The 21689-nt window shown below is 39.2% G+C and overlaps 1 long non-coding RNA gene and 1 gene segment (V, D, J or C); one reads left to right on the top strand and one right to left on the bottom strand.

The window, feature by feature from the left end:
- The window catches only part of LOC128509428 (probable non-functional immunoglobulin kappa variable 6D-41), a 74531-nt gene extending 55224 nt beyond the window's left edge, over nucleotides 1-19307 (top strand). The window contains 2 exon segments of the V gene segment in view: nucleotides 18241-18589; nucleotides 19103-19307. Of these exon segments, the coding sequence occupies nucleotides 18241-18589; nucleotides 19103-19112 (359 nt within the window).
- On the bottom strand, nucleotides 8751-9815 carry LOC128509519 (uncharacterized). The gene is made up of 2 exons (XR_008356059.1): nucleotides 9782-9815; nucleotides 8751-9226 (listed from the first exon to the last, which is right to left on the bottom strand). It is a non-coding gene; the product is annotated as an uncharacterized LOC128509519 (long non-coding RNA).
- Nucleotides 19308-21689: the final 2382 nt, after the last annotated feature.

The following is a 21689-nucleotide window of genomic DNA, read 5'->3' as shown; positions in this document are numbered from 1 at the left end:
CTCAGGCAAGCATTTAGCACCCTGGGACAACACCAGGTTCAGTCTGTGTGCATAGCAATGCACAAACACTGCACTAGGGGCTATTACTTTAACTTTGGCCTGTAGGCCATTGAGAGATGAAGCAAAGACAGCAGCCCCATCGTAGGTTTGTGCCACAAGTTTTTCTCTAAAACTGTAGCCCTGCATGTTCTCGTTTAAAACTTCAAACACAGCCTGAGCATCTCGACCCCCTGACCCATCTAAAAATCCAATGAAGCACTCTTGAATTTTACCTGCACTATCCACATATCTAACAATGACAGATAGTTGGGCATGGCAAGATATGTCAGTTGCTTCATCCATCTGCCATGCAAAAAAAAGGAGCAGTCTAAATTTCACCTTTTATATGATCAGAAACAGTGGCTGCGAGAGCAGAGATTAAGTCATTTTGGATTGAGTGAGACATCCCAGAAAACACAGCTAATGACTGAAATTGTGTGGTCAAAACAGAGTCATATTTAGCTAATGTTTCTGTAAATTCCCTGTAATTCCCCTTATTTGCTGATTCACTACTCTGATCATGCCCCCTGAATGCCAGCTCCTGACGGTCAAGCAAGGAAGTCACATCAATTAGACAGTTTAGGAAGGCCCTGTTTTTTTTTTTTTTTTTTACTGTTTTATTATGTTTTGCCACCTGAATGCGAAGACCTTCATTGACTGCATGTTCAAACCTGACCCTGCCCAGACAACTTAACCTTGCACATGAACTCACATGTTCTTTGCACTTTTCATGCCTTTTGTATGCCCTGTCAAAGTTACCCAGATCCCCAAAACCCATGTTTGACCAAACACATCCCATTCCCTGAAAAGGTTTAGTCAAGAGGCATGGCCAACAGTACATTTTCTTTGTCACAGCACTTCCAGTCAGCCAGTTCACCTTGTCATACCAGGAAAGCTTAAAAGACCTGTTATTTTTTCCTGATTTTTGCACCAGATCAATCTTGGGCAATGGTCTGCCCTGCCGTTTAATTCTGAGTCTCTCCTTAAAAGAGAGAATACTAAATGGTTTTGCCAAAAGCAGGTCAACAATATTAGCACCGTCTGTGTCTGCCATTATGCATAGCTTGCTAGCTGGCTAGTTTTCCTTTCCACGAGCTACTTTAATTATATGAACAAACTAACTTTACAATGCTGAAACAAGGAGCAAAGTCAAGAACGCTATAATATGTTTTTTTTATTATTTATAGAATGATTTGTACAAACAGAAATGGTTTATATCACCAGCAAACAATACAGAGTGCAACTGTCTCGCTTTTCTGCAGCAAAAAAAGCTCCTTTGTGCTTGCCCATAGAGCACGAGTGAAGCTGGGCTTTAGGAGGGCTTAACGTGCAGAGCTGCACGGAAATGTATGAAAAGAAAATCGCATCAAACAATCTACAATAAATACCTGATTCTAAGTTGAACGCGTTCTAGTGCACTTCCATTAAAACCAATATAAATATGACATTGCATATATCAGCATTTATTTTTTGACATAGTAGAGGAAGCAGAGCTTCCCTTGTAATCATAGAGCAGCCACCACTGGTGTGAATTTATCAAACTGTGTGCGCTGTTGGCAAATACTGTAGGGGGGGGGGGGGGGGGGGGGGGTTAGATGAATTAACAAGACAGAGCGGAGGTCTCTGCCTTAATTGTATTTAGATTAGATACTTTTCTTTTTATTTACTGTATGGACAGTCGTATTATGCTGAATAGTCTGATAAATAAAAGTGTTATGCACAGATATATATATATATATATATATATATATATATACAGTGGCTTGCAAAAGTATTCGGCCCCCTTGAACTGTTCCACATTTTGTCACATTACAACCACAAACATGAATCAATTTTATTGAAATTCCACGTGAAAGACCAATACAAAGTGGTGTACACTTGAGAAGTGGAACGAAAATCATACATGATTCCAAACATTTTATACAAATAAATAACTGCAAAGTGGGGTGTGCGTAATTATTCAGCCCCCTTTGGTCTGAGTGCAGTCAGTTGCCCATAGACATTACCTGATGAGTGCTAATGACTAAATAGAGTGCACCTGTGTGTAATCTAATGTCAGTACAGCTGCTCTGTGACGGCCTCAGAGGTTGTCTAAGAGAATATAGGGAGCAACAACACCATGAAGTCCAAAGAACACACCAGACAGGTCAGGGATAAAGTTATTGAGAAATTTAAAGCAGGCTTAGGCTACAAAAAGATTTCCAAAGCCTTGAACATCCAACGGAGCACTGTTCAAGTGATCATTCAGAAATGTAAGGAGTATGGCACAACTGTAAACCTACCAAGACAAGGCCGTCCACCTAAACTTACAGGCCGAACAAGGAGTGCGCTGATCAGAAATGCAGCCAAGAGGCCCATGGTGACTGTGGACTAAAGTCTGCAAAAGACTTGAGACTGGGGTGGAGGTTCACCTTCCAGCAGGACAACGACCCAAAACATAAAGCCAGGGCAACAATGGTATGGTTTAAAGCAAAACATATCCATGTGTTAGAATGGCCCAGTCAAAGTCCAGATCTAAATCCAATCAAGAATCTGTGGCAAGATCTGAAAACTGCTGTTCACAAACGCTGTCCATCTTATCTGACTGAGCTAGAGTTGTTTTGCAAAGAAGAATGGGCAAGGATTTCAGTCTCTAGATGTGCAAAGCTGGTAGAGACATACCCTAAAAGACTGGCAGCTGTAATTGTAGCAAAAGGTGGTTCTACAAAGTATTGACTCAGGAGGCTGAATAATTACGCACACCCCACTTTGCAGTTATTTATTTGTAAAAAATGTTTGGAATCATGTATGATTTTCGTTCCACTTCTCAAGTGTACACCACTTTGTATTGGTCTTTCACGTGGAATTCCATTTCGTGATCCATGTTTGTGGTTGTAATGTGACAAAATGTGGAAAAGTTCCAGGGAGCCGAATACTTTTGCAAGCCACTGTGTATATATATATATATATATATATATATATATATATATATATATATATATATATATATATATGTGTATGTGTATATATATATATATATATATATATATATATATGTATATGTATGTGTATGTGTGTATATGTATATATATGTATATGTATGTGTGTGTATGTGTATATATATATATATATATATATATATATATATATATATATATATATACTCAGCAAAAAAAGAGACGTCCCTTTTTCAGGACTGTGTATTTCAACAATAATGTTGTAAAAATCCAAATAACTTTACAGATCTTCATTGTAAAGGGTTTAAACAATGTTTTCCATGCATGGTAAATTAACCATAATCAATTAACTAACATGCACCTGTGGAATGGTCGTTAAGACCTTAACAGCTTACAGAAAGTAGGCATTTAAGGTCACAGTTCTAAAAACGCAGGACACTAAAGAGACTTGTCTACCGACTGTGAAAAACACCCAAAGAAAGATGCCCAGGGTCCCTGCTCATCTGCGTGAACGTGCATTAGGCATGCTGCAGGAAGGCATGAGGAATTGAATTGAATTGAATATCACAGCTGCGTGACAGGTACAGGATGGCCACAACAACTGCCCGAGTCACACCAGGAACACACAATCCCTCCATCAGTGCTCAGACTGTCCGCAATAGGCAGTCCATGAGGAGGAGATGCACTGCAGTACTTCAAGCAGCTGGTGGCCACACCAGATACTGACTGGTACTTTTGATTTTAAGCCTCCCTTCATTCAGGGACACATTTTGAAACATTTTTATTTTATGTCTTATGGTGTTGACTCTTTTAGTGTTCATACAAATATTTACACATTAAGTTTACTGAAAGTAAAAACAGTTAAAAGTCAGAGGACGTATATATATATATATATTTAAAACGCATGCTAGGGTACTTTTACTATGCTGAAGTACCATTTAAAGCTATTTTTATTAATTAATCTTTTATTTCTTGCTTACTTACTTACTAACTAGCAATGCTTTAGTAAAGGGCTCTAAAACAACGGCAATATGAATGAGAATGCTATATAACAGAACGTGCGAGTTGACGCCCATGCACCAAGCACTAAGTATGGATTTGAATTAAAATGCCACACAGACACACACACACACATAATATATTCGGGTTTAAATTAATTTTCATAAATCATCGTGTTCACCCATGGTTTTACTGCATAAACACCGGAACAAAAGGGAGGAAATGGAGACATTTCTTTTTCCGTTTTTTGCATTGAGTTTAATCATACAGCACTATTATTGGTATTCATAGCAAAAGCAACTCAGTGTGATTAAAGTACCCGAAATAACACAGAATTCTGACCCAGCATAAACAACCAAACGACGTGTTGACAGAAACCCAGCATTTTTTAGTGTACAACTACTTATGGATAGACAAAGCGCAGTCAAAACCTGGGGATTTTGCGTGGTGTCGCGTTGTATTCAGCGAGTAGCATATATTTTTGTTTGTTTAATTTCATGTCTGTAGTTTTAGCGATAAATCTGCTCATATCTGTGCACGCGTTTATCAGCCTTTTGATCAAAAAGCTGCACCCGCAACTCACTTTCACTTTGCAAAAGACAGAATTTTTATTCTTTATTGTTTAGTGTACACATAAACCCAATAAAACAATAATATTTTAGGCTAACATATCATACATTTTTGTATTCTTTGTTGTACTTCGTCTGTTACAATAATAATAAGTATAATAACAATAATAAATTCAGAGCACTACTACTACTACTACTACAAATAATAATAATACTGAAAGCGCAGTCAAAGAAGTACCATCATTAAACGAGAGAAGAAAATGAAAAATAAAAACATATCAGTATTTACAGTTTGAGCTCGACACGTTTATGAGCTCTGTCGCTTGCTGTCAGTGGGCGCCTAAGAGAGATAACATAACATATTTTCGGCTCAGTAGGCACACATTACTTAAGACTGAAACATGGCTACCCCCTACATGTAATGAAGGGGATTTTCACAGCAGTCGCGGGATCCCTTTTCTCGAAACGTGCATTCTTAATGGCCAGATCTATAAGTCACTCTGTATAAGGGGATGTGCCCAGTGCTGTAGATGTAAATATACTTGAGAGACAGTGTAATACTACTTTTTGTGCTGTGGTCCAAGTCTCGCTTCTGTTTGATGGTTTATCAAGTCAGGAATCACATAGCATTAAGGTGTTGTCTTAATGTGATCTGATTTCTCCAGCTGATTGCCCTGTTTTATACATGACTTCTGATCACTTTTTTCTTGTCCTGTCTTTATAGAAGTTTTATTATAAGTTTGTCTTACCTGGGTCTTGTTCTTTTGTTATCCTGATGCACTTGTAAGATAAAATATAGATTACTGCATTTGGTAGATATTTTGCATCATCAACACATTCAAAATTAGATAAAAGTTATACACAGCATTTCTGTACGTATATGCTGAGTAGTTAAGTCATGATTAACTCAGAGCAGTCTGTTATCTCTGGGCTTGATGAAGCTAACTGACTCATCACTACATGACCACATCAATTATACTCAGTGATACACACACACACACACACACATACACACACAACTGAAAAAGGGGACATGCTTACCACATTAAAGCTTTTATACCACTGACACCATTTTAGACCACTAAGCATGCTTTAAAGTGTACACTTGATTTCTAGTGAGCGTCACAGCGACTCTTTCGGAACAAGGTGATCTGAGTCGTGTCGTGGTAGGAGACGGTACAGCCGAACACCTTGGCCTCTTCTCAGCGTTCTTTGCTGAGGGTCAGCATGCTGCTACGTCTGTAGAAGCCATTCTTCTGTTCCTCTGTGCTGGTCACAACCTCCTTGTTCACCTCGGCACCATCCACCGTCCAGCTCAGCAGCGCCCCCTGTGGAGAACAGGCTGAGAGCAGGCAGAACAGTGAGGTCGATCCCTCAGAGATCTGCAGAGAGGAGGGAGGGAGCAGAGAAACGGAGGGCTTCAAGTTCAAGTTCAAGTTCAAGTTCAAGTTCAAGTAGGCTTTATTGTCATTACAACCATATACAGTTAGTACACAGTGAAACGAAACAACGTTCCTCCAGGACCAAGGTGCTACATGCAACATAAACTTACAACATAAATTAACAGAGACACTAAACTAGCTAACCAAGAGGCCTAGTTAACTGGCTAGCAGAGACAGGACAGAGAGATCTAACATAAATTACAACATAAATTAACAAAAACTAACTAGCTAAGTAACATTTTTACAGACAACATAAAGTGCACGTGCAAATGTGCAAACAAGAGCAACAACAAAGTGACAGTGCGCAACCACGACATAACAGAACATAAAATATGGTGTTGAGGTAGTGGGTAAACGTAAACATTCCTTAAAACAGCAGCAAGATTTGAGGATTTGAGGATTTGAGATTTGAAGATTTCACCACCGGACCAGCTGGAGAAAGGGCTGGTGTTCCTTCAATCCACCTTCTGGTACAGACCCCATTCCAGATTATTCAGTGCCACTGTGTTATTTACTTACCTTCTGTCCTTTCTCTCATTCAGATCTTATACTGTCTCATCTTAGCATTTTATTTTTTAAACTAGTATTTCCTCTTTTTTTAAGTGTAACCCACTTTAAGCGAGCCTGCAGTCCTCCTGACTCCTCTTTCAACTCCTACTGTATATCCTGAGATTTATCATCTCAACCTTCTTACCATCTCACTATACAGTAGGGACAGAGAAAGAAGGTGTGGATCACTGGCAACTTAGGCGGTCGTACATGTAGCTTAACAAAGAGAGAGAGAGAGAGAGAGATTTTAAGATACTTTACTAAAGAAAAAATTTTCAACTTATTTACATGTTTTCATTTCTTTTCATGAGTCTGGTGTTATTTACATATTCACATTGTTTTTTGTAACTTCCACTAAACAATAAATATTTTGAAGTGGGTGAGCTCCTTTGCAATTGCCTCATCCCTAATAAATGGGCGCAGATTTGATATTACCACTCGTGTCGTGGGGGTAGACAGAGGGGTAACTTGAACCACCGATCCTCTTACATATATTTGTAAGAGGAGTACACTTTGTCAGTGTACTCGCGTGGTTTGTCTTGGTTGAAAACACCACCACCACTTTATTCATCCGGGAGGCAGAGTAGATGTTCTCACACCTGACCTTCTCTCGCTAGCAGCACCTCCTCCACCTGTACTCCGTCCTCCACCACACACCAACAGTAATTCCATGTCAGAGAGACAGTGTCTCTTGACCAGCCTCAGAGGCTAATAACTTTTACTAACAAAAATAAATAAGTAAAAAAAAATTAAAAAACAGTCTTTTAAAAACTAACAGCCTTCCAGACACTCTCCTCACCCCCACTCTACTCAAACTCTACTGTATGTGGACTCTACAATAGATGTGACAGTGTAAGCATGTGTAAGCAGCTCAGTGTTAAATTTTATCTTGGAGCTGTTAGGCTTCACACTGGCTCTTTCTGAACGTGACTGGATGATTGACGCCGTCATGGGAGACTGTACAGACAAACTCCTCCCCTTTTTCCCAGACTGCTTTGCTGAGGGTGAGGGTGCTGCTGCGTGTAACCGTCCTTCTTCTGTTTTTCTGCGCTGGTCAGAATCCCACCCTTCACCTCTGAGCCATCTACTGTCCAGCTCACCAGCGCCCCCTGTGGAGAGTAGGCAGACAGCAGGCAGAGCAGTGAGGCCGATCCCTCACACAGGTGTAGAGACACGGAGGGCTTCACCGTGGGACCGGCTGTCTCATATTGTTCATGCTGGTCCACCAGGAAAGCCTCCCTTAAAACCCCCCTTACTCTCTCTGGTCCTTTCATCTTAACGACTCTCCCTAATTCCACTCTATTGCAGTTTCTTCTGAACAGTTTTTATGCGGGAGCAAGTTTATTCTCTATAATTATTTTTCTTTTAAATGGAGCTACATTATTTAAAGTATAATATAATGTTTACTCTAAGCATTCAGTCACCTGATCGAGTTCTCTAGGGTCAGACAGTGATCCAGTCATAGCTGATAACTCTGGCAGATTACTAAAAAATCTCTGTGCAGTAGTTGATGTGAATGTATGTTTAATGTGGTAGCACAGCAACGTACATACATTATTAATAAAACACTTTAATGAGATGAGATCATCTAAGACTACTTCAGACAGTAAAAATGTCTTTTTTTTTCTTTTAGCTGCTCCCACTAGGGGTCGCCACAGTTGACCATTTGTCTCCATCTGACTCTGTCTACCACATCTTACTTTTTCACTCCAACCTCCTGCATGTCCTCCCTCACCACATCCATGTGGAAATGTCACTATATTTTCTAAATTTAATCTGAAGGGTGTGACCAGCTTCATAAGTGTGTCCTGTTATGCACTGATTCATTCATCCTACACTCCTACCTTGTAGGAATGGATGAGGATCTGAACTCCTCCATCTTATTAATATAAAATAAGTCTTTACCTGTCAGTTCACTCAAGCATAAACCCTGCAGTAAAGAAAGAGAAGAAAGCAGCTTCCTGCTCCACACCCAGCTAAACACACAGAGTCAGTGTTAAGCAGTAAGTCAGAGAGCAGTGTAGAGGAAGTGAGATTCACATGAAGACGGCTGAGTGATCCTCTTTCTCCCAGAATAGAGCAGCACTTTCACCAGATGTTCAAGTTTCTTCAGCCAAACTCACTGAAGCACAACACACAGCACTGAATCTACAGCTAAACACACTCTCTCATCACACTGATAATGACTATTAACTGGAATAAAAGAAGACACAATGTCCAAAATGAAGCTTTATTTCAGCAGAGCAAAACTACAGGAAGAGCAACAGGACAGTGAAGAGAGTAAAGACAGAAATGTCAGCATTGTGTAGAACTGAAACTCTATTGTAGATGGATGTGTAAGCAGCTCAGTGTTAAATTCTATCTTGGAGCTGTTAGTCTTCACACTGGCTCTTTGTGAACGTGACCGGATGATTGACACCAGCATGGGAGACAGTACAGACAAACTCCTCCCCCTTTTCCCAGACTGCTTTGCTGAGGGTCAGGGTGCTGCTGCGTGTGTAACCGTCCTTCTTCTGTTCTTCTGCGCTGGTCAGAACCTGGTCCTTCACCTCTGAGCCGTCCACTCTCCAGCTCACCAGCGCCCCCTGTGGAGAGTAGGCAGACAGCAGGCAGAGCAGCGAGGCGGATCCCTCAGACAGCTGCAGAGAGGAGGGAGGGAGCAGAGACACGGAGGGCTTCACCGTGGGACCGGCTGGAGAAGACAAACACACAATAAACACACATTTACACACACTTACACAACATTTACTCATTACTGCTTATTCACATGACTGCAGTTCAGTAGAACTACTCAGCAGGAGAAGATTTACTAGTTACTGGTTATATTGTGGAGCGACTCAGACTTTGATCAGCTTTATTCTGTGTTAACACTTCTTACTGATGTGTAATATAAAGTGCTCCCTGTGTGATAGTAGTAAATGGATCTGATTACACAAATGTTCATTGTTTAACACAAACACACAGCAGCATTCGTCTGTATTTTACATCAGCACAGAGACTTTAGAACAATTTACACTAAACTTCAGATATGAACCAGTGACCAGGTTTAAACTCACCAACACACAGAGTATTTATTATATTTTCATTAATCACTCATTTATTATTTTACTATTTTACAGTAAAGAATTACTTATGAATAGATTACTGATAACTATACACCAATTTTTTTTATTTAACTCATGTAAATGATGAGCGGAAGTTATTTTTCCTTACTTTTAGACTCCTAAAAGAAGTAAAAGTGACTTACCAATGATGAGTTTGGTTCCTCCACCGAAAGTGTATCACAGTGATACATTCTATTGAAACCGTCGTACAAAAACTTCTGTTACACTACAGTGACCACACACACACACACACACACACACACACACACACACACATACACACACACATTTCCATAAAGAGAGGTTCCACTTTGCATTAGCAGCTCATGCTTCAGTGCTCTGGGAGTGTTTATAGCGCTGTGACTTTAACACTTCATGACTGAGAGCTGCTGCTACAGCAACTTCACCCACAGCTACCATGACTTTGATCCCTGTCTTCATCTGGACACTGATCCTCTGGACTCAAGGTCAGACACTGCTTTAGATTTTATCTCTACAATCATCTCTTCATACAAATACACGTTTTTATGTATTATAATGTTTACCTTTAATGGTCAATATATTTTTATAGAGTGCAGAGGTCAAGTCACAGTAACTCAGACTCCTGCAGTGAAATCTGCTCGTCCAGGAGAAACAGTCACCATCAACTGTAGAACCAGTCAGGCAGTGCATTATTACAGCTCAAACGGCCACTACTTATTCTGGTATCAGCAGAAACCTGGAGAAGCTCCTAAACTCCTGATTAAATATGCCAATCAGCTACAGTCAGGTTTTCCAGCTCGTTTCAGTGGCAGTGGATCTGGATCTGATTTCACTCTGACCATCAGTGGAGTCCAGACTGAAGATGTAGCAGATTACTACTGTCAGAGTTACCATTACATCAGTAGTAAAGATGTGTTCACACAGTGTTATAGAGTCGTACAAAAACCTCCCTCAGTCAGATTGTAGAGAGACTGCACTGCTGCAGCTGGGAGCGACTGCAGGTGCTGAGTTGGAGGATGTGATACGACACAATGACACTCTGTGGAGGAGAGGAACCACACCACACTAACTCACATTAAAAATCTCTCAATAATCATAATACTGCACTCACTCCACCCCATAGCCACTACTGTACAATTAATACTTCTATTGATTCATAAATGTTTCGGCTCCTTTTTCTCATGACTGAAACTGTTTGGTGGATAATCTTCAGTTTTGTTCAGTTTCTATCACTCATCCTACCCATATTACAGTCTCAGATGCTGTCCTGATATCAGTCAACGTTAATAATCTGCCCTTAGCTTTAGGTGTGTTTTTCTTGTCCTTTCAGTACACACTTCAGCCCTGCTCTGGATTCTCCCTCAGTCACTGGTGTAACTCCTCCTGTCCTCACAGACTCTCTCTTAAAATTTGAGAATTAAACTAGTGTTCCGTCTCTCCCCTTCCTGATAAGACTGAGCCCTGCTTTACTTCATAGTATTATGTGACACCAGCTTTCCTGGTTTCTCTGCATTTTCTCATACAGATCTTCTACTGTCTCATCTTAACATTTCATTCTAATCTAATATAAATTAAAATTATTACCCATAAATCATTGTTCTTAGTTCTGAGATCTCATTTCTTTCTTTTTATTGTGTAACCCCCTTTAGTTAAGCCTCCAGGTTTCCTGACTCCCCACTCTTGAACTTCTATATCCTGAGATTTAACAACTCTCCTATAAAACACACTAATGTAAACCTTTTGGAGCTGACCATCCATCCTTCACCAGCATGAGATATCAGTGTTATCCCACTTCACTTTTCACACCATTACTTAGTATTCTGCACTCTTCTTCTCCCTGCTCTTCCTTCGAGTAAATATACCTCTCCCTCACTCCTTCAATCTTTCCCTTCTTCTTTTCTTTCTCTGTCTCTTTCAGCATCCAATGTTTCTATGTGAATCTCAGTATGTTTTCGCAGCTCTTCAGCCATGAACTAAATTACAGCAAGTCTGAGTTGCAGTATATTACTAGAGATGCATTACTATGATGTATTTTGTGATTGTTGGGAGAACTGTTGTGCAACAATATCTGGCAGGACAATCAAACGTTCGGTAGTTTTACAAAACTAGCTAACTTTCTCTCCTGATGCTCACTCACTCCCTCACATATCGTCTATACTGCCTTATCCTGTATTCAGGGTTGCAGAGGACTTATCGCAGTTCCAGTGAAGATGACTTAGGGCACAAGGCGGGGTACACCCTGGACAGTACAGTGCAGGGCTCACACACACACACACTCATTCACACACTACATGCAATTTTGGAAACACTAATTATCATAATCTGCAGGTATACGGAGTATACCTGCAGATTATGCGGAGAGTAGTACCAGAGTAACAGAGTACGCGGAAAAATAACCACCAAGCACTGGGAGAACATGCAAACTTAAACCCGGACCCTGGATGTGCAAAGCGACAAGGCTAACCACTACACCACCATGCCGCCTCTCTTATGATATCTCATTACAATTTTTTTTTTGTCCTGGCCCACAGGTGATGGAATAAACATCCTCCAAAAAACTGAACATCTGCAGCACTATCAGGCTTCAAACAAAGAACTTTATTCAGTCACCAAGCGCTTAAATAAACACTAATAAAAAACTTCATCTTGTGCTGTTGTTTTCTTTCTGCACTAATATTAACTCCTTTCTAACAGGAATTTAGCCTCATAATATTTTATTAGTTTATGAGGATGTGTTTTATTGTAGACCACCAAAGCACATGTACGTCTGTAAGTCACTCTGGATAAGGGGATGTTCCCAGTGCTGTAGATGTAAATATGCTTAAGAGACAGTGCAATACTACTTATTGTGCTGCGGTTCAGGTCTCACTCCTGTTTGATGGTTTATTGAGTCAGGAATCATGTAGCATTAAGGTGTTGTTTTAATGTGATCTGATTTCTCCAGCTAATGGACCAGTTTTATACGTGACCTCTGATCACTTTTTTCTTGTCCTGTCTTTATAGAAGTTTTATTATCAGTTTGTCTCACCTGTGTCTTGTTTTTTTGTCATGCTGATACACTTTGCTGCTATTCTGTTCAATTTGTAAGGGAAGATATCAAGGGCGTATATTTTTGACATGGCAAGATTAGTATGTAGCATATCAATTTCTTTCACAAGACTGATTTCTGACAAATAGTCGTCATTAGATTAGGAGAACTGACAGGGATCATATTTATACTTTTACATTTAGCTGTTTAATCTGCTGTTATTTTTAAGTCCGTATTCACAAACTATAGCCTGTCCTGCTATAATGAATGTGCGTCAAAGCGGTAAAAACTAGCATTAGCATGCACTAGCATTAACGTTAACTGTCGTCATTACTTTGATGGACTTTGATAGATTCACTAGCGAACTTAAAGTGACTTATGTCCAGCTTTTTTTTCTTTTTCTTTTTTTTTTTTTTTGCTGCCGCCATCCTCACATATACGTCACCCAACACACCTTTTTGCAAGGAAAAAAATTCCACTTCATTTGGCGCTGCTTGTATCTGAACGCAGCCATAGGCTCTCACATGATAGCAGGAAAAGGCACAGCCAATCAAAATGTTCATATGTGTTTTGGGGGCGGGAGGACTCAAGGAGAGAACATGATATATTCCTTTCTGCGTGTCTAGGTTAATGTTGACAGCACGATTTTTTTAAGTGGATTAAATTATTGGTGGGGACATTTTAATGGTCGGAGGATATTGGTGGGGACACATCCCCTCTGTCCACCCTAAATCTACGCCCCTGGACGATATAGATTACTGCATTTGGTAGTTTTTGCTTCATTAACACATTCAACATTGAATAAAAGTTAAACACAGCATTCCTGTACGTATATGCTGAGTAGTTAAGTCATGATCTCTGGGCTTAATGATGCTGACAGACTCATCACTACATGACCAGAACTAAATAAAGATTAAATATCAGTTCAAACTCTTTCTTCTGTTCTTTTTCCACTTTAATTTTTATTGCATTTTAGTATGTCCCAACTGTTACATTTAAATGCATTTTTCTAAATAGCAGAAAAGGCTAATTTCAGTCAGATATGACATGCCATTTCAATAACAAGCAAATAAGATTAAAAAAATAATAATAATAAAAAAATAAGAAAAAATAAGAACAGAGCCTGTGGTGAGAATACTGTAGAAAAAGTAAAAACATGGTGCATACAAAAAGGAAAGACATTTAGGTATAAAAGCTTAGGCACAGTTGACATATATGCCTAAAACTTTGGCTAGTACAGTCTAAGAGCCAGTGCCCCTATGATTTGTCAAAGTAAAGATTCCATTTTTGCCATCTTTTGGCATACATTTCCGCCTTCAAGCGTATCACACCAGTCATATGTTCCAACGTCCTTTCCTGAATGACCTCAAGCCATTTTTGCTGTTTAGGTGAATCAGGCTTATACCAGCTTCTGGTTATGCTTTTCCTTGCTGCTGTAAGGAGTATTTTTACCAGGTATCGGTCCTCCTAAAGTGTAACCAGTGAAATATGACCCAACTACAAGACGGGTCATATTTCATTTCGGGTCATATTCGGGTCATATATTTAATTCTCTTTTCTACCTTGATTTAAGGTATAATGTTGGGTTGGCCTTACTTTCCATAATACTTACGTAAAACATAAAGATTATTTTTGCACATTTACTATTTGATTAGTATGCATTCATCATAATCTTCACAACTGGATTAATTTTGTGTAAAGTTTCCATTTTTATTTCTCTGTTAAAGTAATCTCTGAATTCTATGTACCTAAATAAGTCCCTATTAGTAAGAAAAAAAAATTCTGTAATTCCTCATTTTCCACTACTGTACATATTGCTCTAATGCCTTTTGTTGCCCATTGTTTAAATGTGGCATCACTTTCGCCTGGTTTAAATTGAGTATCAAAGGCTCAGCGAATTTAAACTAAAACTTCACTGCTCCAGAGGTTATTGAATCCAATTGACTTTTGACTACTGAGGGGATTTAATTTTCTCCAAGAACTGACTGAATCTGATAACCCACCATATATGTCTCAATTTCCTTCCATCTAGTAAAATAATTGTTGTTACACCAAAGAAAAAGGGGACGGAACTGAGCTGCATAAAAGTAATCATTGAGATTAGGTAGGGCCAATCCTCCTTTGTGCTTGGCCAACTGGAGTGTTGTGTATCTTATTCCGGGCTTCTTTCCATCCCAATTAAACCTGAAAATCAGTTTGTTCCAGATTGTAAACTGCTGTCTAGGTATCTCTACTGGCAAAGCTTGAAAGAGGTATAGCAATCTAGGTCATATGTTTGTTTTGATGACGTTGATCTTGACTGGCAAAATCTAATGAATAGGTAGACCACCGTTCCACATCGCTTATAATGTTCTGGTAAATCACATTATAGTTTGCACCATACAAGCTACTCAGGTTTTTTGTAATAATCACCCAAATATATTTTATTTTCTACCATGTCCCATCTTAAATTATATCTATATCTGATTTCCTCAGAAGGTTTGTAATTAAATGACAAAAGTTGTGTCTTTGCAATATTTAGTTTGTAAACACCAAAGAAGTTAAATTCATCAAGGATTTCCATTAGTGCGGGAAGAGAAGCCTCAGGATCTGTTAAATAGATCAAGACATCACTCGCAAATGAACGAATTAAATGCTCTTTATGTCCTATCGTAACGCCTTGTATTTGTTCATGTTGACGGATTGCCTGGGGTTCAATATAAACAGCAAATAAAGTGGGACTGAGGCAGCAACCCTGTCTAGTTCCTCTTTGTAAACTAAACGATGGAGATAATGACCCATTAATTTTTATTTTTGCTGTTGGTTGTTGGTAAAGAGATCTAATTATATTTACAAAATGTTTATTTAAGCTGAATTTATCCAAAGTTTGATCAAGAAATTCCCAATTGACCTGATCAAAGGCCTTTTCGACGTCAAGGCTTAGTAATACTGCTGTGTTCTTTTCCCTTTCTATTTTATCCATCAGATGTAGCATCCTCCTAATATTATCATGTGCTTGACGGCTTTTTATAAATCCAGTCTGGTCTTCGTCTATTAATTCAGGAAAGATGGTCTCTAGTCTTTTTGCTATAATTGCTGTATATATCTTATAATCTACATTAACAATTGAAATAGGCCTATAACTGCAACTAAATTCCCTATCCTTACCCTCCTTTAGAAGTACTGAGACGGGAGCCTCATTCCATGATAGTGGAAGTTTACATTTTTTTTTAATCCAGTTAAATGTTTATAACAAGAGTGGCTCTACCTTTCTTTCCCCCCGTCATATCAATGTAGGAAAATCACTTTTTTTTATCAAAAATAATTACACAGGGGTAAATATAACGCCGACTTGCGAGAGCTAAGTGCTTAACCCGCCATTTTTGTCTGCAGTCAACCGGAAGTCCCTCTTTCTTCTGTTCTAAAGAGATGAGAGGGAGACCTTTAATAACAGATATCAGGAGATTTGAGAGACAGCTGTCATTTACACTGTTTGCTAGAAATTCTGCATTAACTCCATGAAACAATCTAATAAATTTAAAAAAACTCAGCGAGAGCCATTTTAAAACACAGCAGGAGGTAAGTAGTGATTGGTGTGTGTAGTGCATTACCTGCTCTGCTCATACATTACAGTGGAAGACTCCTTTAATTACATTTACATTCAGGAAATTTCCTATGATCGAATTCAGAGTGCATCGATTCAGAGAGAAAGATCAAACTCTATTAAGACTTTATTACTTCCTAAATAAAGGCAGTAAATGCTTCATCATGATCAGAAATTTTCTAAAGTTTTTGTCTTGAATCTTTGTTTTTTCTTGTATTTAAGTGGAATGCATTACAATTTACAGTATTGATAGTTTTAGGCACCATCTAACCAGTCAGAAAAATTTAAAATGAGTGTGATCCTCCTTACCTAGTAGCACATTAGCCATCAAACACACACACACACACACACACACACACACACACACACACACACACATATTTGCATAGCATTTGTACATTTATACACACATTTCTCAGAATAGATTAGCACTTTCAGCAGATGTTCATGGTTCTTTAGACAAACTCACTCAAGCACAACACACACACTGCACTCGACCTGCTGTTAAAGCTGCTGTTCCAAATCGCAGCCAAAGACACTTCACAACTGAAAAAGACGACATGCTTTCCACATTAAAGCTTTATTTTAGCATAGGTACACCACTGATACCATTTTAGACAACTAAGCATGCTTTAAAGTGTACACTTGATTTCTAGTGAGCGTCACAGCGACTCTTTCGGAACGAGGTGATCTGAGTCGTGTCGTGGTAGGAGACGGTACAGCCGAACACCTCGGCCTCTTCCCAGCGTTCTTTGCTGAGGGTCAGGGTGCTGCTGCGGCTGTAGAAGCTGTTCTTCTGTTCTTCTGTGCTGGTCACAATCCCTCGTTCACCTCGGCACCATCCACGGTCCAGGTCAGCAGCGCCCCCTGTGGAGAATAGGCTGAGAGCAGGCAGAACAGTGAGGCCGATCCCTCAGAGAGCTGCAGAGAGGAGGGAGGGAGCAGAGACACGGAGGGCTTTACCACCGGACCAGCTGGAGTAAACACAATAATAATAAACACACTAATAAATTAGAGCAAAAAAAAAAGCAAAATTTCATCTACTAAAAACTATTTTAAATTTGTCTAAAAAAGTTATTAAGTGATTTAGACTGAATTTTACAAAATGAGACAAAAGCAGAGTTTTCATGAAATCAGCTCTGCTCTTTACATCACATTTCTCTTATTTATATAAAATGTTTCTTTCCTTTATATAAATGTCACATTATTATTTTACAGTAAATTTATAAATTTCAATAAATTGTGTAAAAGTACTAATGAATCTCTGAGCTTCTTGAAAATGAAGGCACTTACTTCTTATAATGAGTTTGGAGCCGCCACCAAAAGTGACCCACAGTGTTACATTCCTATGAAACTGTCGTACAAAAACCTTTCTCACACTACAGTAAACACACACGCACACGCACACACACAAACACACACACACACACAAACACACACACACACACACACACACACACACACACACACACACACTGATGAATTAAAGTGAATTACTTAACTTCTGTAATTTCTTCACTACAGAAGAAGAAATTACTACTTATAAATATTGTTAGGGCAAATTTTTAACCTCTCTCTCTAATTCACTTATTTATGCATCTTAGACTTAAAAGTAATTAAAAAAAAAATCATCATCTGACCCCAGAAGCAAAACTCACACAATAACTCTGTAGTAGTGTGAGAATTACAGTAAGATTGGGGGAATGTGGTAAAGGTGTTTCCATACTTAGAGGACACTTTGCATTAGCAGCACATGCTTCAGTGCTCTGGGAGTGTTTATAGCGCTGTGACTTTAACACTTCATGACTGAGAGCTGCTGCTACAGCAACTTCACCCACAGCTACCATGACTTTGATCCCCGTCTTCATCTGGACACTGATCCTCTGGACTCAAGGTCAGACACTGCTTCAGATTTTATCTCTACAATCATCTCTTCATACAAATACACATTTTTTATGTATTATAATGTTTAAGTTTCATGGTGAATTAATTAATATATATTTTTACAGAATGCAGAGGTCAAGTCACAGTAACTCAGACTCCTGCAGTGAAATCTGCTCGTCCAGGAGAAACAGTCACCATCAACTGTAGAACCAGTCAGGCAGTGTACAAGGACTCTAATGGTGACTGGTTACACTGGTATCAGCAGAAACCTGGAGAAGCTCCTAAACTCCTGATCAAATTTGCAAATCAGCTACAGTCAGGTTTTCCAGCTCGTTTCAGTGGCAGTGGATCTGGATCTGATTTCACTCTGACCATCAGTGGAGTCCAGACTGAAGATGCAGCAGATTACTACTGTCAGAGTTACCACAGTGGCTATGTGTTCACACAGTGTTATAGAGTCGTACAAAAACCTGTGTAAGTGTGACTACTGCAGCTGGGACCTACTGCAGGTGCTTAGCAGCGCCGTATAATACACACCACACACACACACACACACACACACACACACTACAAAAAGTGTATATGATGAAGATGGCTTTGCTGAAACATAAAGCTGTGTGTCATCAGCCTAGCAGTGGAAGCTAACGGCATGTTAATAAATCATTTTAGCATGTAGAGGGAAAAAGCAATGGGTCTAGAACAGAGCTGTCTCAATGGGATCAGGACTAAATACTGACTCAGACACTTCATCTACATGTGATACAAACTGGGTTTGAGCTCCTAAGCCACATATTTATGAATTTCTTATTTTAAACAGACAATTAAGTAATATAACTAAATCAATTTATTAAAATAGAAAGAAATAATCCATGTACTGATCATAAACATAAGTATTTGGGTATTCATTAATTCTGGCTTAATTAAAGCTCACAGTTACAGACAGAGTAAAGTATTATTAATAATAATTGCAATTCCTTTGTTTTGCAGAACTTCCTGAGAACTCCTGTGCCTTGAATTAGTCAGTTTCTATAACAGTTGGTGGAAGTTTCCTCCAAGGTTTAACCTCGAAATCTTCAGTTAATCCAAATGACAGAATCAACAATCACCTCTGGCCTAAACTACAGTCATTTACTCACTCACTCTGTAATCAAATCAGTCTCATAAATAATTCACACAAAAGACACGATGCGCACATGCGTATACCAATTCACAAACCCAATTCATGTGCACGAAATATATATATATATATATATTTATATATATATATATATATATATATATATATTCACGAAAAAAACAACTCACATACAAAAAAATAAAATTAAATATTATTAATATAAATTTCACAAATGCAAAACACAATTCACAAATGTACAACTGTGTACAAAATTTTTTAATGTTTAAAATTTACGAGTGCATCATGGACTGCATGTGAAAATCGACTTTCATGAGTGAATATCCCTGGATTTGTGTGTGTGTATTTTTGAGACTTTGCTGGCAGCAACGTGGGTCACTTATACACTTTAGCCAGATGCAACCTCACCATTCAACCTATCACAGCCCTCTAGGAGTGCAGCACTCGAGTAGCTCAGCTTTGCACACCTTTTGCGCAGTCTGAGTTAATTATAACGGAAATTAAGCTTTACCTACTCAAACAAAGAACAGAATGCACTTGGAAGTTATTACTATATTTCATAATGTTTCATTAATGAACTTCGCCGAAAATAACACAGCTAACCATTTATCATCTTTATAAACACTTCACCCTCATTACATGTTTGGCAATCAAGACAGTCACAGTTTTCAATTTGGAGAATAATTCAATTCCATTCAATTTTATTTGTATAGCGCTTTTAACAATTGTCATTGTCGCAAAGCTGCTTTACTAAATCAAAAGAATTAAAGTCTGTATAGAATGTAAGTGTGCATGAATCAAGATGAGCAGATTGTCCCTGATGAGCAAGCCGCGGGTGACAGTGGTAAGGAAAACCTCCCTGAGATGGTCATAGGAAGAAACCTTGAGAGGAACTAGACTCAACAGGGAACCCATCCTTATTTGGGTGAAACAGAAAGCAGGAATTAATCTGCATTTATACAGTGTGTTAGGTGGCAGGCAGTTCAGCTATAACATGTTTATATTAATATTAATTTATATTAATTGATGTAAATATGGAATCCAGGTAGTTATTGGAGACAATTGCAATCTTGAACTATCGAGCAACCGCAGCCTGTTAACACCAGTTGACGCCAGAACCGTCTTTATGGTAACGTGAAACCATCCCCAGACACCAGACGCATTCTAAAGAGACACACGGGGCATCCATGCGACGAGATCTCCAACCAGAAGCGGGACACCAGGATGGGTCAGACAGGTCCGAAGGGCAGAGGGAGTCTGGATCACTGGCAGCTCAGGAACGACATGTGTAGCTCGACAGAAAGAGGGAAAAAAGAGAGGGGGAGAGAGAACAGAAGAGGAGAGATAACAGTTAGATATGGTCTCAGTCACATAATGTATAATGTAAATGTATATTTAGTGTAGAGTGCAAGCAGAGATTCCAGCAGGACTAACTATAACAGCATAACCAAAAGGGAGAGCCAGAAGGAAACACAGACATGAGGGGGAACTGGGATGTAAAGCAACCAATCACCTCACTGTTAACAAACCTGAGTGATCAATGAGAGTGGGGGAATAAGATGAATAAGAATAAATGTTTCTATGGGTCACAGGGTATTCTGATATATCTGAATGCCACCAGATTTGCTTTTATTTCATTAACAGCTCAAATAATGTGTACATAATATAACATAATGGATTAAAGCTGCACAATTTTGACTTTGCTTTGGTGCCGTCACTGAGCCAGAGAACAGTTGTCATTTATAGGTATTATTAAACAGCTTTACAAATAGTCTCTTTAGTCACTATTATTTCTTACAATATGATTTCCTTACAATAATTTAAATTATCAGAGGTACTGGGATATATATTTTTTTCCGTGCACGTGAATTGGGTTTCACGCATGTGAATTGGGATACGCATGTGTGCAACGTGTCTTTTGTGTGAAACAGGACACATGACGAGACTAGACCCCCGACGAGACGGGAGACACGTACAGTAGAGACGGGAGACCGAAAAAAAGAGAGACGAGAGACAAGAGAGAGACGAGAGACAGACAAGAGAGAGACAGGATGAGGGCTGAAGACATGGCAATCAGCTAGACATGGCTTTAAGCTAAACATGGTTAAGAATACTTAACCATGGCAGTCAGCTACACATTGATCTAGCTAAGCATGTCTTTAGCCTGACATGAACTAAGCTACACTTACCTAATAGCTCAACACAACACTAGGGAATTGGGGCACAGAAACACAGAGACAAGGGATACCGAGTGGCTAGGCTAGGGGACCCTTAAAGGCTAGGCTAGGGGACACTCAAAGGCTAGGCTAGGGGACCCTTAAAGGCTAGGCTAGGGGACACTCAAAGGCTAGGCTAGGGGACACTTAAAGGCTAGGCTCACTGGGAAACTAGGGAGGCAGGAAACACAAAATGGCTAGAGACACAAAGGGGCTATGGCTA

Source organism: Clarias gariepinus, chromosome 2, assembly GCF_024256425.1.
Source record: "Clarias gariepinus isolate MV-2021 ecotype Netherlands chromosome 2, CGAR_prim_01v2, whole genome shotgun sequence".
Lineage (NCBI taxonomy): Eukaryota > Metazoa > Chordata > Actinopteri > Siluriformes > Clariidae > Clarias > Clarias gariepinus.
The sequence above is the reverse complement of the archived record's forward strand: the minus strand, read 5'-3'. Positions and strand labels throughout refer to the sequence as shown.